General features: G+C 36.2%; 2 protein-coding genes across 3 annotated transcripts in view; one reads left to right on the top strand and one right to left on the bottom strand.

The window, feature by feature from the left end:
• The window catches only part of LOC311304609 (vascular cell adhesion protein 1), a 660,847-nt gene that overhangs the window by 531,090 nt on the left and 113,329 nt on the right, over positions 1–16,428 (top strand). The gene's annotated exons all lie outside the window — the stretch shown is intronic.
• LOC311303071 (vascular cell adhesion protein 1-like) lies at positions 9,273–16,099 on the bottom strand. 2 transcript variants are annotated; one of them, XM_084429341.1, is made up of 5 exons: positions 15,675–16,099; positions 14,196–14,459; positions 13,762–14,091; positions 13,349–13,579; positions 9,273–10,083 (listed from the first exon to the last, which is right to left on the bottom strand). In XM_084429341.1, the coding sequence occupies exons 1-5, from the start codon at positions 15,736–15,738 to the stop codon at positions 9,974–9,976; spliced, it is 999 nt and encodes a 332-aa protein (XP_084285467.1). In that variant the 5' UTR covers positions 15,739–16,099; the 3' UTR covers positions 9,273–9,973. The 2 variants fall into 2 exon arrangements, with proteins under 2 accessions (XP_084285467.1, XP_084285468.1); XM_084429342.1 differs by having other exon boundaries at positions 15,924–16,058.

Below are 16,428 nucleotides of genomic sequence, written 5' to 3'. Positions count from 1 at the left end.
TCTTTGACAGTATAGTGTCCCGATCGCTACACTGGAGCGTTAGGTCCCACATAGACCACGGGTGAGCACCCCCTGCTGGTCTCACTAACACCCCTTCCAGCAGCAACCTGGTTTTCTCAGGAGGTCTCCCATCCAGGTACTAACCAGGCTTGCTAACCTCTTACAATAACAAAGGTGTAGGTTGATGACGCATCAGCGGAATTATGGAACTTGTCGTCATGCCGAAGGATCTAATAATGTTTATGGATGAGTGAATACATTGATGTTTTTAACATGACTGCGGTATGAAGCAGGTCGCGATTGCTAATGAGAGACAGATATCAGAGCCACATGCGAGTCCCGCGGCTATAAAGGAATAAGGACATTTCATTCTACAGATCTACCCGCAAGTGCTGAATTAATACTCACACATACCTGTAGCGACTGAGACAAATCAGACACAATTATTTACCATATGCACAAACAAATCTTTAAAAACTTTCATCCGAGAGCTGTGGTCCCAACTCCCCAGGCGGGGCGAAAGGGGCCTGGTTGCCATGGCCGCGATCAGATAGGATGTTTTTATGACTCTCAGGAATGCTAACAAGTAACTAACTCTGACACAGATATCAGAACAAACTCTCCTGCATTCATTTATTGATGAACTGACTAACATGAAATGAACATGCATTCCAGAACATTTTGAGAATGATTTACTGTTGTGTGTTTTTGTCTTTTAATAATTCTGTTGATACTATGATCTCTTCGATACTATGTAGTTATTACAGGACCAACTGTCAATGTAACCCCACTTATACCATGTTTGGACTCGATAAATTGGTACTTTGAAGATCGAAATGATTGTGTACATGATATGCCAATAGCTGTGCAACACATTAGTATTACTAAGAATCTTCCTTAGTAGTGTCATTAAACACCAATCCAGCATGCCAGTCCGAAAGAGCACATTTAAGACAAAGGCATGTAAATCCTGGTGACAGAGGAAACTCCCGCCAGAAATTCTACCTAAATCTTCAACCACTTCAAGAATTGATCATGCAAGTATCTATTTTTATGAGGTGCGCTGAAAATGATAAGCTTATGGTTCTTTTCATACTGAAATAGATCTTGCTCCATAGTTCTATTTCCTGTTTCCGGTTCCACATCACTCACACCTTTACCTATGCATGTATCATGTATGGATGTATGAATGTATTTATGTTTGTTTAGTGTTAATTATGTTTGTGATTTAGTAAATAAAACTTTGCACAATTATGAATTTGATTTCTGATCCTCTGTTTGCATACAAAGTCCCTTTTACGATTTTGATTTTGTTACAGTATGCTCTAATTTCTCTACATGCTAAGGAATAATTATTTTCCAGTGACGATGAAAGATACACTTTTCTTAGAATAAATGAATAATCAAAGAGTTCATTGGAACTGATTAATTGATTGTAATATTAATTAGCTTACCTCAAAGTTAATCTAATTAACTGACCCAAATATTAATAATTAATCATAATTAGTAATTATGGATTATTATTAATATTTCCCCTTTGAGCTAATTTCTTTACATACCCCTTTTCCACCAGCATGAACCAGGTGCCAGTTCAGAGCCAGAGCTATTGCCAGTCCGGAGTTGGTTCGACTGACGAGCTCTCTAAGATCCAGTTTGCCTTTCCACAAGGTCACTGTATACATCTCATGTTGCCCAGCAACGCTAGTGTGGCAGCGCCAAACACAAACACACGCACCAGGCTTGTTCGAGATGGTTAGGCTTCTCGCAGACCGATCGGCTCATGACATCAAAGCACTGCGAAAGCAATCCAAATTAGCACAAGGACTCGTATGCTCTCCAAACACTCCCGCAGCTCCGATCGGTCCGTGCCGCTCCGATGCATCTCGAACAAGCCTTCCATCAACAATGGAGGTCGTTGCGTTACTATTGATGCTCATGCCATGGCTTTGCGAACCTACATCGGCATCCAAACACGGCGAATCCAACGTGTTCGTGCAGCTCGCCGTAACTTGCATAGACGGAGATTACAATCAAGCTGCTATTAGCTCGATTAAGTTAGCTGCTATTTGAAAAATGGCGGTCACAAGTTTCTGTTCGTCTTGTTGGTCACGGTAACCCCGCCCCCAGCCCCTGATGCAAGCGAACCACTTTTCCTGGTTCATAACTGGTAGCTTTGGGTGTCGAAAAACAAAGAACCGATTTGAAACTAGGCTCTAGCTCCGAACCAGCACCAGCACTGCCTTGGTGGAAAAGGGTTAACAAGTCAGTTTATTTGGCGAATTAAACTTGTGAGGTAACGCAGCGCTGTTTCACTTGGTCTAGATCAATAATTATCAAAAAAAAAATTTTGAACTTTTGCATTTGGATGGCTATAAAAGGGTCATTTAACAAATTGATTTTGTACACACAAGTTGTATTGTATTAGTTTAAATGTAGTGACGCACATTTTCTGAATTTGTCAAATAGATGGGTAGTTGTGCACACATTAATAATTAGCACCAGGCCTATTCATTTGTAGTTGTTTGTGTGGGTTGTGAAATGCTTAAAAACAGCGAAAAGAAAGTCTCAAAATCCAAATGAGTCAAATGAGATCGACTCAGAAAAGACGTCAATGAATGCACGCGTCACCTGATCCACACATGCACATCTTTGTTGCATGCGCAAATTATGATACACTAATACAAAAGAAAACATTTGTATTCACAAAAAGGTCTCTATTTGTACAGATTGCTACACATTCATTCAATTTTGAATTTTGCTCACTCAAGTTGAAAGGCATGGATAAAACATTTTTGCAAAATGTATCAAGTTCATTGATAAGTGTGCTTGCACATGTTAATCATTTTGATACTATATTCATCCCATAGTTTTAAGCAGCAGACGACAGAACTGCAGCGCACGCTTAAAATAAACAGAACGATAACGTCCACTGATGTGGATGCAAATATAGTTTATCTTTATATTTCGTTATCGTTCTTGGTGTGGACGGGCCTTAATTGTAAACAACTGTTAAATGACACACAAGTGTGACCTCGGGTGAAACATCTTCTTAAGTGAGACCAGCTGCTTTATCTCAGACTCACAGCAGCAGTGTGGAGGCCGTCTGCTATTTCTGTCACTTGACTGTGTGTGTTTGTGTGTTTATACCCACTGGTAGTGAAGGGCTGCTGCAGGCTTGTCTGGACTTGACTGTCACCTCAAGCTTTTAACAGCAAACAATGGCCATTCTGATATGCCACATTGTGATTTTATAAACTGCAAACCTCAGCATCACACATTCATTATATCTGTTATTATATCTGTTTCACTTTCACAATCAGTGGATGGATCCCTGTGTCCATTCAGTTACTCGCATAAGAAAGCAATATTTCACTATGTACTGAATCTGATTAACCAGTAAGATATCTGCCCTCTGCGGTCACGTTTGCTGAGAGGGAAAAGTTACAGAGTAAGAGAATAGAAAGATTACGAATTACAAAGGTCATACAGTATATATATATATGAAGAGTTCAGATGCAAAAGCCTCTAAGTGCCATCTGAAATTTTCTTATCAAGCTCATATATTTAAATTCAGTAATTTCACTTAAATGGCAATGAAAATTACCTATTAATTGTCATTAAAGTGAAATTACTGAACTTAAATATATCTACAAGCTTGATAAAAATGCTAATTTTAGAAGAAAATTTCAGATGGCACTAGAGGCTTTTGCATCTGAAGTCTTCATATATATATATATATAGCGCCTATTATATAGCTAATGGAAGACACTCAGTGCACTACAGAAACATGCATTATAAAATAATATACAGTATAAGGTTACACTTTATTTTAAGGTGTCATTGTTACAGTGTAATTATATATTTAAGTACTGAGTAATATTAAGCAACCACATACTATAGGTTAGGTTAGGATTAGGATTTGGTTGAGGGTCAGTTGCATGTAATTATGCATAATTTACTGTTATTACTATGGTAAGTACATGTAACATGTAACAAGGACACTGTAAAATAAAGTGTTACCCAGTATAATATAAATATAATGAAGTGTATGTCAAGAAACAAGGCAAAAGGACTTATAATCAAGATGTCTGAAGTCTTAATATGTAATTTAGCCTATCTACTGTTAACTGTTCATTTGTTTTGGCTCCAGAAATATTTGATTAATATAATATATATATTTTTATTTATCTGGTGCAACTCAAAATATTTATTTAGCACATTTTGTTGCTTCTTAAATGTTTTCACACCATTTTTCTTGTCTGATAGAATGCAATGTTAATCATGTAGAGTAGATCATGAATGTACTGTCTGTACAGCTGCACTATATCAGATTATATATCAGCACTGACAGAGCCTGATTTCAAGTTTACCTTTGCTCTCTTATAAGTGCTCTCTTCCCTTTCCATAAAATCAGGGCAATAGAGAGAAAACAGGATATGTGCAACCGATTCAGAGTCAAGGTCATCCATGAAGCAGAAGCATAAAATATGCTTTTAAACAAATAAAAAAAAACCAGTAATTAATACAAATGAAAAATTATATAAAAATGTATTTTAAAACAAAGATGAAGTTTTTGAAGATACTGGTTTGGGCTTAATGAAATGTATGCTGCTACACAAACATATTTTGTTTAGTTATTCAAAAATATCTATGTAAACACATGCTACCATTTAATAAATAAACAAACAAACAAACAGAACAGAATAAAACTATATGTTACATTTGTTCATGCATTTCTGTGGGCGATTCCCTTCAGTTGTTTTCATATTAGCGTTGAAGCAATGCATTTCCATTCGTGACCAGTGGAGGTCGCAAAGTGTTGGTTTTGCGTTTTCTCTGTACTTCCACAACACCCATTAGTTAACTTACTCTAAAGATATTTATACTATTAATACTATTAATGAATTATTCTACTTTTAACTGTAACTTAAAGTCTGGGCATATTTTAAAAAATACAAAAGAAATAAAAATGATTAATGCAACTGCCATGAATATGATTTGCTGCTACTTGCTTGTCCGACAAAAACGAACTTCATCGAGATTTAGGTTCACACCTGTAGACTAAAAGACAGAAAACTTAAGTTTGGAATGGATGGATTTCATGAGGGATTTTTGTTGTAGCCTACAGTATGTGATCCTGGGTGGTTTCCGTCACGTGACTCGTTTAGAGAAATGAGGGCATTCAATCACTTAAGTCTCTTCTTTACTGAGACTCACTGAATTAAACACTAAAAACATGTAACTTGCCACAACAGTTACATTATTGTTCAAAATAATATTCCAACTGAAAATCAAATATCAGTGACAGATCGTTGTGTAAATGCTCTGAAGAGTGGACAGGACGAGGAGGAGTTCGAAAGTGTCTTGCTCACGGTTTCAAGTTTCTTCCTTTCTCTCTTTCTCTGAGTGTTAACCATGTTACCTTGTTTTCACATATTAGTTAATCATTGCATCATTATTAAACAGTGTATGTTAAAGTAGAATGCAATGTCTTATTAAACATGTGCAGTCTTGAATGTGCAATGACAGATGTTGAATGGTTTATGATTCATTGTGATTTTTGCTGAGTCACATTTACCTTCTGGGTTTTGTATTTTTGTTTATTTTGGAAGTCTATAAAAATGGTGCTCTTGAATCCATCAAGATCACTCCTATAGACGTTTTAAACTGCTTAATCCCATGTTTACTTTCTCACGAAATGTGTTGCTGTGTGTGTCTCTGGTTGAGGAAACTGTTGAGTCCTGGCGAGCGGCTTTAGGGCTCTTCCCTGTAGAGCAGTTGCTATAGAAACACACTGTACTGCACACATTTTTGGCAGTAGCCTTTCAGGTCTCTGTTAAACGGGCCTACACAAAAAGAGTTCATCTGATAAACTGAGTCATAGTTTCAGTGTATTTCCATGAAGTGCAGCGCAAGAGCCATGAATAACATTTGAGCAATAGACAACGGGTGACGCCATTTATTTGAAAACTGAGCAAATTGTGCTTGTACAAAACTGACTAACACATAACTAAATCTTTTTCCAGACAAGGAATTTTTATGAACAAGTTTTGTCTTGTGGTCTACCAGCAGCAATGTACAGTGCTATGCATAAGTTTAAACAACCATGCTAAAGTTGACTAAAAAGAGGAATAAAAAAAAAAAATCATCTTTTGGAAATTGAACTTAATGCCTTAATTAAAAAAATTTGGAAAAATCCAACCTTTAAGGACACCAATTTTCTTTGTGAATGAATAATGTATCGTAAATAAATAAATGTTCTTCCTTAAAATACGGGGTGCATAAGTCTGGACACCCCTATGTTAAATTCCCATAGAGGCAGGCAGATTTTTATTTTTAAAGGCCAGTTACTTCATGGATCCAGTATACTATGCATCCTGATAAAGTTCCCTTGGCCTTTGGAATTAAAATAGCCCCACATCATCACATAGCCTTCACCATACCTAGAGATTGGCATGGAGTACTTTCCATAAGATCATCTCTCAATGCAAATCAAACCAGCTATTAGGCTAACTGAAATAAAACCATGGCAATCTCTAGGTATGGTGAAGGCTATGTGATGATGTGGGGCTATTTTAATTCCAAAGGCCAAGGGAACTTTATCAGGATGCATAGTATCCTGGATCCATGAAGTAACTGGGGTTTAGGGGTGGGGTAACTGTAATCAGTGGGGTTCACTGTAGATTAGCCCCGCCTCCACTCACTCACACCAGCTCAGACATGATTGGTTACAACCCAGCAAACACAGAACGTTGGCACAACGTACCCAACCTTCTAACAACGTTTTAACAACATGGCCAAAAGGTTGCTATAAATATGCCTATGTTGTGTGGTGAGGGTTGTTAACTTACAGCATTGTCACAGTGTTGACATTGAACCACCGTTCAGGGCCATTGCTTTAAGGTTGTGCCAAGGGTGTCTGGACAACCACTGGAGGACTCGTCACTGCCCTGAAGCGTGAATCAATCAGCCTTTTAAATTTCAACTGACCGTTGGGCCGTCTCTCATTCTTCATCAAGCAAGGATAGGCCTACATGAGAATTGCGTTTAATTTACCTCAGCTAAATAAACAACTTCATTATCTAATGTGACATTTATTTGAACATCTTATGGGTCAGGTATGACAAATATTGAATTTTATGCCAAAAGAATGAAGCCAAAGTTACTTTAATGACGAGTAATTGATTTCAGCACTCCCTGAACTGACTTTTTTTTTTTTTTTTGGAAATGCACAGAGGGAAAAAAATGGGAAAAATGTTTGTAACCGCTCGCACACCTGTTTATTTTTTTCCTTTGATTTGACTCATTCATTTTCTCATGTCTGCTCATGCTAGTTAACGTCAGTCCACTCCCTGATTTTTTTTTTCTTTTTTTTTTTCACAAATGTATGACTTTTGGAATTGCAGTTTAATAAAGTTGAATTAGCTAACCTTTTATGTCATTTTTACTCTTCAAAGTGTACACTTGTAGGTGTTGATTATAATGAATTCACTGTTAGGCCCATACATAATAATAAGGTTAAACAATATTTAAAAAGTAGCCTATATAATTATCTAACATATGACTAATTAAAAATTAACCACAAAATATAACATGCTAAATGGGGAATATAGGCCTTATCTAGCATAAAAAAAAAATGTCAGAACGTCGTCTCTCAGTTGCTGAATTTCGCGCAGCAAGGTTGCTATACAGCCCTGTCACGTCTTACAATTCTACGTTGTTACAATGTTGCGAGCACGTAGACAGCGACATTGCCATAGCAGAAATGCAACGCGTCACAGATGTTGCCACAATGTAAATGTGTTTGCAGGGAAGGTAGTTTGTGACGTCAGAAACACCAGCAATTTCAAACCGTGTTTTTGAGACTGTCTTTGTTTCACTGCAATTTTAAGGTGAAAATATGTAAAAAATGATCGTAATTTTAACGGTAAAAGACTGTAAAAATGCTACAGTGAAAAACTGTTAATTGGTTAACAGAAAGTTTCCGTACTATATACGGTAAATAACTGTGATAGATCTAACGGTACATTTAATGTAATTTTACTGTAACATACCGTTAAATTTACAGTTTTTGAAAGTGAAAAAACAACTCATTGTATAATTTACAGTGAAAAACCGTAAATTGACATTCCCACAATTCCCTGTGACACTTCACATTTGATGTATTTTTGTTGAAATAACTATGTTTGTTTCTTCATAGTTTTCTTCGTTTTTTCTAATCAGTTATGTACATTAGGGGTTTATGTTACATTTAATGTTGTTAAATTAATGTTTATTGCATTTTTAAAATTTCATGTGTTACCATGATGGTGTTTAATGTTTGTGTGAATGACACTGAGCAGCTTCTATATATATTAGTATTAACTTTCTTGTGGAAGAACTACTTGTGTTGAGATTTGATTGATCATGTGACTCTCATCACTGCTGTGATTGGTGGTTATCAGTGTACAAAACAGATATTAATACTTGAATAGGTCGGTAATTTAACATTATATCATATTACTGGTTTATACTGTAAAATTGACATGTTGTTCAGAATAGCACGTACATTTTACAGTTTAAACCAGTAAATATAACAGAACTCCAGTGTGTTATATGCTGGTTTAAACTGTAAAATGTACATGTTATTCGGTAAAAGCAATTACTGTTTTGTTGTATATTTTACGCAATTGTTCTGGTAACCCCAGCTGCCAGTTTTTTTCCGTAAAAACTACGGGATTTTTTTTACAGTATACTCAGCAATGGTGTAGACTTATGTATTTGCACATGGTTTTTCTTAAAGAATATTAAAAACACCAAACAAAAACATTTGAGGCAACAAGTTACAGCAAGCATTTCAACCAGTTTCTGTATTCATAAAAAAATAAAACACATAAGCACACAAATAAAACTAACATGATAAAAAATGCTACTACACATTCAGAAGAAGCAACAGACGTTTACAACAACCGTGTGCCCTACAACATTTTTGAACACATTTACACATGATAAGGTAGTCAGGATGTTAAACACCTTTGATATTAGTAGCCTACATGATAATAGTTAGTTCATACTTTTCTGTTGCAATCTTTGTGATCGAATTTTATTTATTTTTTTGCTTCATTCCCAAAAAGTAGATTCGTGTTAATGTTTCTATTATTAACCAGCAGTTAACTAAGTTCATAAAGTTAACTATCAGTTTTCAGTTAGTTGAGGTTAGGATGACAGATAGGGTTAGTTGAAATAAATATAGCATATTTAAATCATTCATAACATGCTCTTGATCACTTATGCACCACAAGATAAAAATGTTCTATCAATCCTTCATATGTTTTATAAAAATACATAGAAAAAAGGCACGCAGGTCATTTAATAGTAACAAGCGGATTGAGCCTGATGTCCCGACCTCAGCATGAACAATTATGTGAGGCTGTATGAAAAACAAGTTCACTTTAGCTATGAATAAAACAGTCAATGAGTAAAAAATTAGATGTCTTACATTCAGGACTAAAGTAAAATACAGACTAATTAAACATGATTATTAGTATTATTACACGTGTGGCATGTAACATCAACTACTTACATTCTAAATATTTTACAGTACATACTCAGTACCTAATTAACATAGACACTAAAAATGTGACCATAGCAAGGAAATATGACAATATATGTAAAGACAAAAAGCATTCATCTAGTGTTGTACAGTAATGGGATTTCCACAAAAAGTGGTTATATTTAATAAGTGGTTATATAAAATTATTAAGTCATAATTATGTCCTTTCAGGACCAGAATAATCAGTAAACACACATAAAAATAAATCTAACTTGTCGATGTAAAAAAAAAGTGCTGTATTGTAACAGTTTCTGGTTTACCGTAACACCCCAAGCCATGCACAATCAAGTCAGTTATTTAAAGAATAATCCATAATAATCAAGTTTTTCACAATCTCCCTGAGGAGAAGGTACTGTTTTGAGGTCATCTCTTGCAAGTCCATCAAATGACAGAATTCGGGGAAGCATTGCGTTTGTATATCAAATAAGCGACGGTTAGCAGCACAGCCACTGCCACACCGCATGAAATAATAACCCAGAATGTGGTTCTGCCTGTGGGAGAAATGACATGAATGATTTTAGAAACAGATGAATCCTTCAACAGTTTCAGCAACAGAAGCGTGACACACAAACTACCAGCAGCCGTCCTGGAGCGGCTCGGCAGGAACACAACACCAGTGTACGGGAGACTACAAGACACTATTGTTGCCCTATTCCTCATTTTGTGTTAGATGCCTGATGAATGATTCAAGAGAGCAAATCAATGGGGCAAAATTGCAATTGGGACAAATCAATACTGAGAGTTTAAACAAACACATTCTTGTTTCCTTCCTCATAGTTAGGGTTTTCATTTCAAATTGATTTTTTTTTATTTTTATATATAATATTTTAGTCTATATAACCAATAGAAAGCTGTTTTGTTTTTGATGACTTTCGTTTTTTAGATGCTCCTAAATAAAATGCTAAGAAAATTACACTAGTGGAATTGTAACAAACACACAAGCCTAGGCCATAGCTGTCAACCCTCCCGTTTTTTCCGGGTTTCTCACGTATTTTAACTCTTTTCCCGCTGTCTTCCCGTTTTAGTATTTTCCCGTAAAATATCCCGTATTTTTAAAAGTCTTAAAAACGGCCAGATTTTCATCCTAGGTCTTAAATTTCATTTAGTCAGGTGACAGATCCAAAAAAGTGTTTACCCTCGTTCATTTCCAGAAACGCTGGCCGCAGAAAGTTGTTACAAAGTAGCAAAAAGTATGGAGTATGTAGCCTACAAAGCGGAGCGCTAGATCAGGGGTCTCCAACTCGTCGCTCGCGTGCTACCAGTCGCTCGTGGCTTGATATGAGCTAGCTCGCCAGAGGCCGTTCACATATCGCGTCTTTTGCGCGCTCAAGTTTGTTCAAATGTAGGCGCGCGGCAAGCACGCTCATAATTGAAGCGACGCGCACATTTTTTTACCAGGCGCAACAAGATGAAAAAAATCTACACTTTTCAGAATGCCGCAAACGCACCGCAGGTCCTGTGACAGGAACCAACCAATCACCCCTTTCCATAACAACATTGAAAGCACAGTCAACATGAAGGATGGGGGTGCACCCAAACACTACTAATAAATATAAGCTATAATGTGTAAATGTCAGTAATTTATCTTTTTTGACTTTTTATAAAAAAATATTTAAAGGCTGAAATATGAGGTTTATCTTTGAATAAAACCTTTTTTGTCAAAACTTTATTTGAATTTGTACATGTTAGTAGATAACATGTTGCAAGACACTCTTCTAAAATCTGGCCATCATTTTTAATGGTATTTTAATGTTTACGTAAACAAAAAGTGCATATTGATGCTAATCAATTTGTTTTTTGCTGTTTTTCGACATAAAACTTGTTGAATTGACTTCATTCTGTAGTATTAGTACTTTTTGAACAGGATTCTGTGATAACCGTGATCATTTTGGTCATTTTAATCATCTTATCATTTCCTCTAGTTATGATCAACTAAAACAACAATCAACAATAACTGTGTTTTTACAGTATAATATGCAAAAGTACAATTTTCTATTAAAAAAATATCTACCTCTCCCTCTGTCTCACACACACACATCAGATAATCCTAGATAGATAGAAAGATAGATAGATAGATAGATACATAATGATCCCGAGGTAACTATCTATCTAACTTGGATAATGCGTCGTCACGTGTAGGGTCTTAAATTTGAATCTTTATGGTCTTAAAATGTCTTAAAAAGGTCTTAAATTTGACTTACTGAAACCTGCAGAAACCCTGAATGTTTACTTTGTTAATAAATAAAGCTCTTTAAACATATCCATTGGTCTGTAATATATATTGTGTAGTTATAAACTCTTTAGACTGTTAATGATTAGTGCTTTTTTAAAAAAGTTTTTGGGTAAGAATCGTGTAAAAAAAAATCCCTTATTTTGGGGATGGATTCCGGGAAATCTCCCTTATTTTCAATGTTCAATGTTGACAGCTATGGCCTAGGCTACTCTGTATCAGAAGATCTCATTGTTATATATAGTGCTGCATGTACACTCTTAAAGTGCCTGGTTTATGCATTTTCAGATGTAGTGCCTAATATACTGAAGCTGTTTGTGAATGTAAAAGGTCCGCAAAGTTTCAAAGGTCAATGTGCACGACAAATGACGTTATTGTCTCCTAAATGAAAGAACTGATTCTAAACTGTCTGAAATTTGCATACTGTCCGCATATGATCGTCATTGGACAGCGTCTTCTTTGACCCGCCCTCAAACCCTGTAGTTGTAGCTGAGGTCTGAAAGAGTCTGGTTCATGTTGTCGACATGTCGAGAAGACGCTGTTTTCTGTGCTGCCAAAGCAAATACACTTTGCTGCACTTCCAAAGGATGAGGACTCGAATTGATAAGGTTAAACCGACTCCATCGTTACTGTTCGTATCGCTGTGTATCAAGTGCTGAGGAAGATACTCAGCTGAAATTCAGATATGCTAATGGACATTTCGCTTTGCCTTCTGTAAGCGGTCGACGAATCACAACAGACTAGGCCGTCTGACCAATCAGAGCAGAGGAAGCTCTCGGAAAGGAGGGGTTTAGAGAGACTGAATTCTTTATTGAGTCATTTCAGACACTCTGAGTAAAGAGGTGATGTGTAATGTACATTACGAAATTTAAAAAAAAAAGAAAATTTGTAGGAGACCTCAAAAAAAAAATTGAAACCTTTAAAATAGCCTAATTACATTTTCCTTTTAGTGTGATTTTAAAAATATGAAGAACCTTTTGCAAAAATAAAGAGCCTTTATTTTGAGGAATGTATGACGTATTTTTATAGGCCAAACACGGAGAAGAGTTAGCATTTTAACACTTCTGGTTCCATCGTCCCAAAGTCAATGTTTTTTTTTAAATGAGTTGTTGGTTAAATGCCTGAAATAAGGTCTGTGTTTATCACAAGATAATTAAAAAAAATATATATATAAAATACATCAGTTACCGGTATACCCCCTTGTGATTTTTTTTTAAAGATTTTGCTTTTTACTTCTGGTCACTGTATTTTTAGGCTTCAAAATTCATAAAATTGTTTTCCATTTGTGAAGTTCATCATAATGAATAAAGCATGTAAGAATCATATTTTGTTGGTCACAGAGCATGCTTTCTCTAAAGCCAATGGAAAAATACGGTTAAGTTTTTATTGAGGGAACGTGACGCTAACTTCCGAGTTGGCCAACAAAAATACATCATCACTGCATGCTTTATTGAACAGTAAGAATGCAGAAATCAGTAACTGTAACTTTAAACTGAGAGGCAGATTAGTGTTTATTCAGAACTGACCTGAAGATATGAGGATGAACACTTTGATGTCACTTCCCTGAGAGTTTGTGGCGATGCACGTGTAGTTTCCTGAGCTGAGCGTGGAGGAAAGCACTGAGGAGCTGATCGTCTCTTTCAGATGTTCTGAGTGCCATGAGTACGTAGGAGGCGGGTTTGCCTTCACTGTACAGTTTAGTGTCCCCTCTTTGGTTTTACTGATGGTCTCTGCTGACCTGGAGTGTTTTGGTTTATCTGAGGAGGACAGAGGAACATTTTAATTCATAATGTTAATTCATTTAAGTGAATTAAAATCCTATTAATATGAATAATCCTCATAATATGAATAATCCTTCACACTAGAAGGCCCTTCCGAAAAATATAAACTGAATTAAACTGAATCAAATTTGAAAGCGTAGCAATAAAAAAAAACCTACAGTAAACTTCAACATTGAGTGTTTTTGATGTGTTTGTTAGAGGAGGTTGAGGTCCGTCTTCTCCCAGTTCCAGCTTTGCTTCACACCTGTACTGAGCTCCATCATCAGCTCTGTCTGGACGGATCAGGAGTTTAGATGTTTTATTGACTGGAGTCTTGATGGTGTCAGTGAAGTTGGTTTGAAACACCAGAGTCTGTCCTTTGTACCAGTTGACAGTGAGATTCTGAACAGGAGCCACATTGAGAACGTCACACTGGAGCTCATACTGGTTTCCCTCCATCATTGGTCCGGTGTGATTCACAGTGCTGATGGACACACTGTCTGGAGTCTCTGTGGAGGAAGATTTACACACTGATATCTGCAGTCATCAATGTACATACATAAGACATTTCTGAGAAAGAAAAGATAAAAATATCAATAACAGAGAAACTCACTGTAAATAGTCACTGGGAGATTCACTGTACACTGTGTCTTATAGTTCATGTAGCAGGATGGCTCTATGCCCCATTCTCTCAGTTCTGACACTCTCCATGTGATTAGACTGTCTCTGGTCATGGGCACTCCTCCCTCACTGGCTTCCCATCCCAACCCTCTATGCTCGACAGAAGTGCTGCAGTTGACTGAGACAGAACCGCCGTACCTCACAATAACTCTCTGTGGGTTGAGCTGAACAGGACATCGATCATCAGCATGTGAACCTGTTAAACACATTGAAGAGTTTAGAATAATGGCATACAGGTATTCTTTACTTGATAGCCTAACAATGACAGCAAATATCACATGTTAAGAAAAAGGACTAGTCTAGATTCTTGGTCAGGATCTGGTCTTGTAGAAGACCATAAGTCTAACAGTGACTGTTTAAAACAAAGAGGCTCATCAATTCTCATCATACTGGCATCAAACTAATGAACATCACTGACATGCACAGCAGGGTCATTCCACAAAAGCATGTTCCTCATTAACATATTTGTAAGCCATTTACAATGTTAAACCCCGTTTCAAACTTCTCTTTTAGTAATTAAGCACAAGTTGTTGCAGGGATTAAACATTTTATTTATATTTTAGAAGTTGCGCTGCGAGATGAATAATTTATTTTTGTAAATAAATTGGTAAATCTTGTTTTTTTGTTTTTTTGGCACAAAAAAAAGCTCTCGTGTCACTTCATAAAATTGAGGTTAAAGCACTGGAGTAGCATGGATTACTGTAATGATGTCTTTCCTATCTTTCTGGGGCTTGAAAGTGGTAGTAGCGTAGGCTGCCAATGGAGGGACAGAAATCTCAGATTTCATCAAAAAGATTTTCATCTGTGTTCTGAAGATGAACATAAGTCTTACAGGTTTGGAATGACATGAGGGTGAGTAATTAATGACTGAATTTTCATTTTTGGGTGAACTATTCCTTTAAGTGTCAAACCCATTACCCTCACAACTCACCCTTATTAATATGATATACAATTCCATAAATAAAATAAAAAAAGTCATAATTATATCATTATCTGTTACAGTATGTGAACTCTTCAAGGACACGTGTTTACTTTTTTATTGCTTAATTTTGTATGTTGCTGCTTGTCCGTACCCAAAAAGTGGATATTTGTAGAAATATCAGCATTATAAAAAGCTTGCACTGTCATAACTCATGACTGTCTGGATTACATTTTAAAGGTCATATACAAATCCAAAGATTACATGCTGAAGAGCATACTGTACCAGTGAGCGCTTGTAGCCTATATAGCGACTGTGTACAGTAATGGATTAGCTTTCCAACATATCAACCTTTAAACACAAAGAAAATATAACATAGGAAACCTACGCTCGGAAACAAATAAAATTCGAAATGATATTTAAACTCGTAGGCAGTAAATTAAAGTTTTCGCTTCATTTATCGGTAGAATGAAAATGGAACTTAATACAAACCTGTGAGAGTCACAAACAGCAAAACCGAAAAGAGATAAAGAAGTCCAAAGAAATACTGCAGCATATTAAATGTTTTCAAGGAAAACGTCGACCGGAGTAAAGGCGCGGTTAAAAGGCTGGAGAATAAATAAATACGTCGCCCAACACTGTGATCAGATTTGAGTGACTGTCCAGTGGTTTCTCAAGCAAAACTCCACAAAACCCCACCCAGATCAGAACTGGATATGTTTTTCCACAGAAGTAGCCTACCTATAGAAATGAAACCATTCACACAGATCACATGGGAGGATCCTCAGCTCAGAACACAGTGCCTATAATCGCAAAACAATCTCATACGCGGTTCTCGTGTAGATATAGCCTACTTTCACTTCAAACATCAGACTCTTATTAAAGTGATACAAACCGTCTTACCGACGACAGAATACGATATTTTAGTGTTGAGCATTCACTGTTTGGTTGGCACATCACAACGTTATTTGGTCGTAATAAAACATCTCTTTAGGCTATCTGTTACATACTATTGTTATCTGTCTGGTCGAATAATTTTTACTCTACGTTGAAATAATAATAAAGTAGCCTACGTTGGTCATACATTTTGTCAATGTTTGAGAAGAAAAAAAAAAAAAAAAAAAAAAAAAAAAAAACATCTTCTCAAATGCATCTACAAACACTGCTTCTGCTCTTGTAGCCTATTTTACGGTTACAATTATATATATTTTTTATAGTTTTAATGTATTTTATATAATTTATATAG

This window comes from Rutilus rutilus (assembly GCF_951802725.1).
Source record: "Rutilus rutilus genome assembly, chromosome: 1".
NCBI lineage: Eukaryota > Metazoa > Chordata > Actinopteri > Cypriniformes > Leuciscidae > Rutilus > Rutilus rutilus.
The sequence above is the reverse complement of the archived record's forward strand: the minus strand, read 5'-3'. Positions and strand labels throughout refer to the sequence as shown.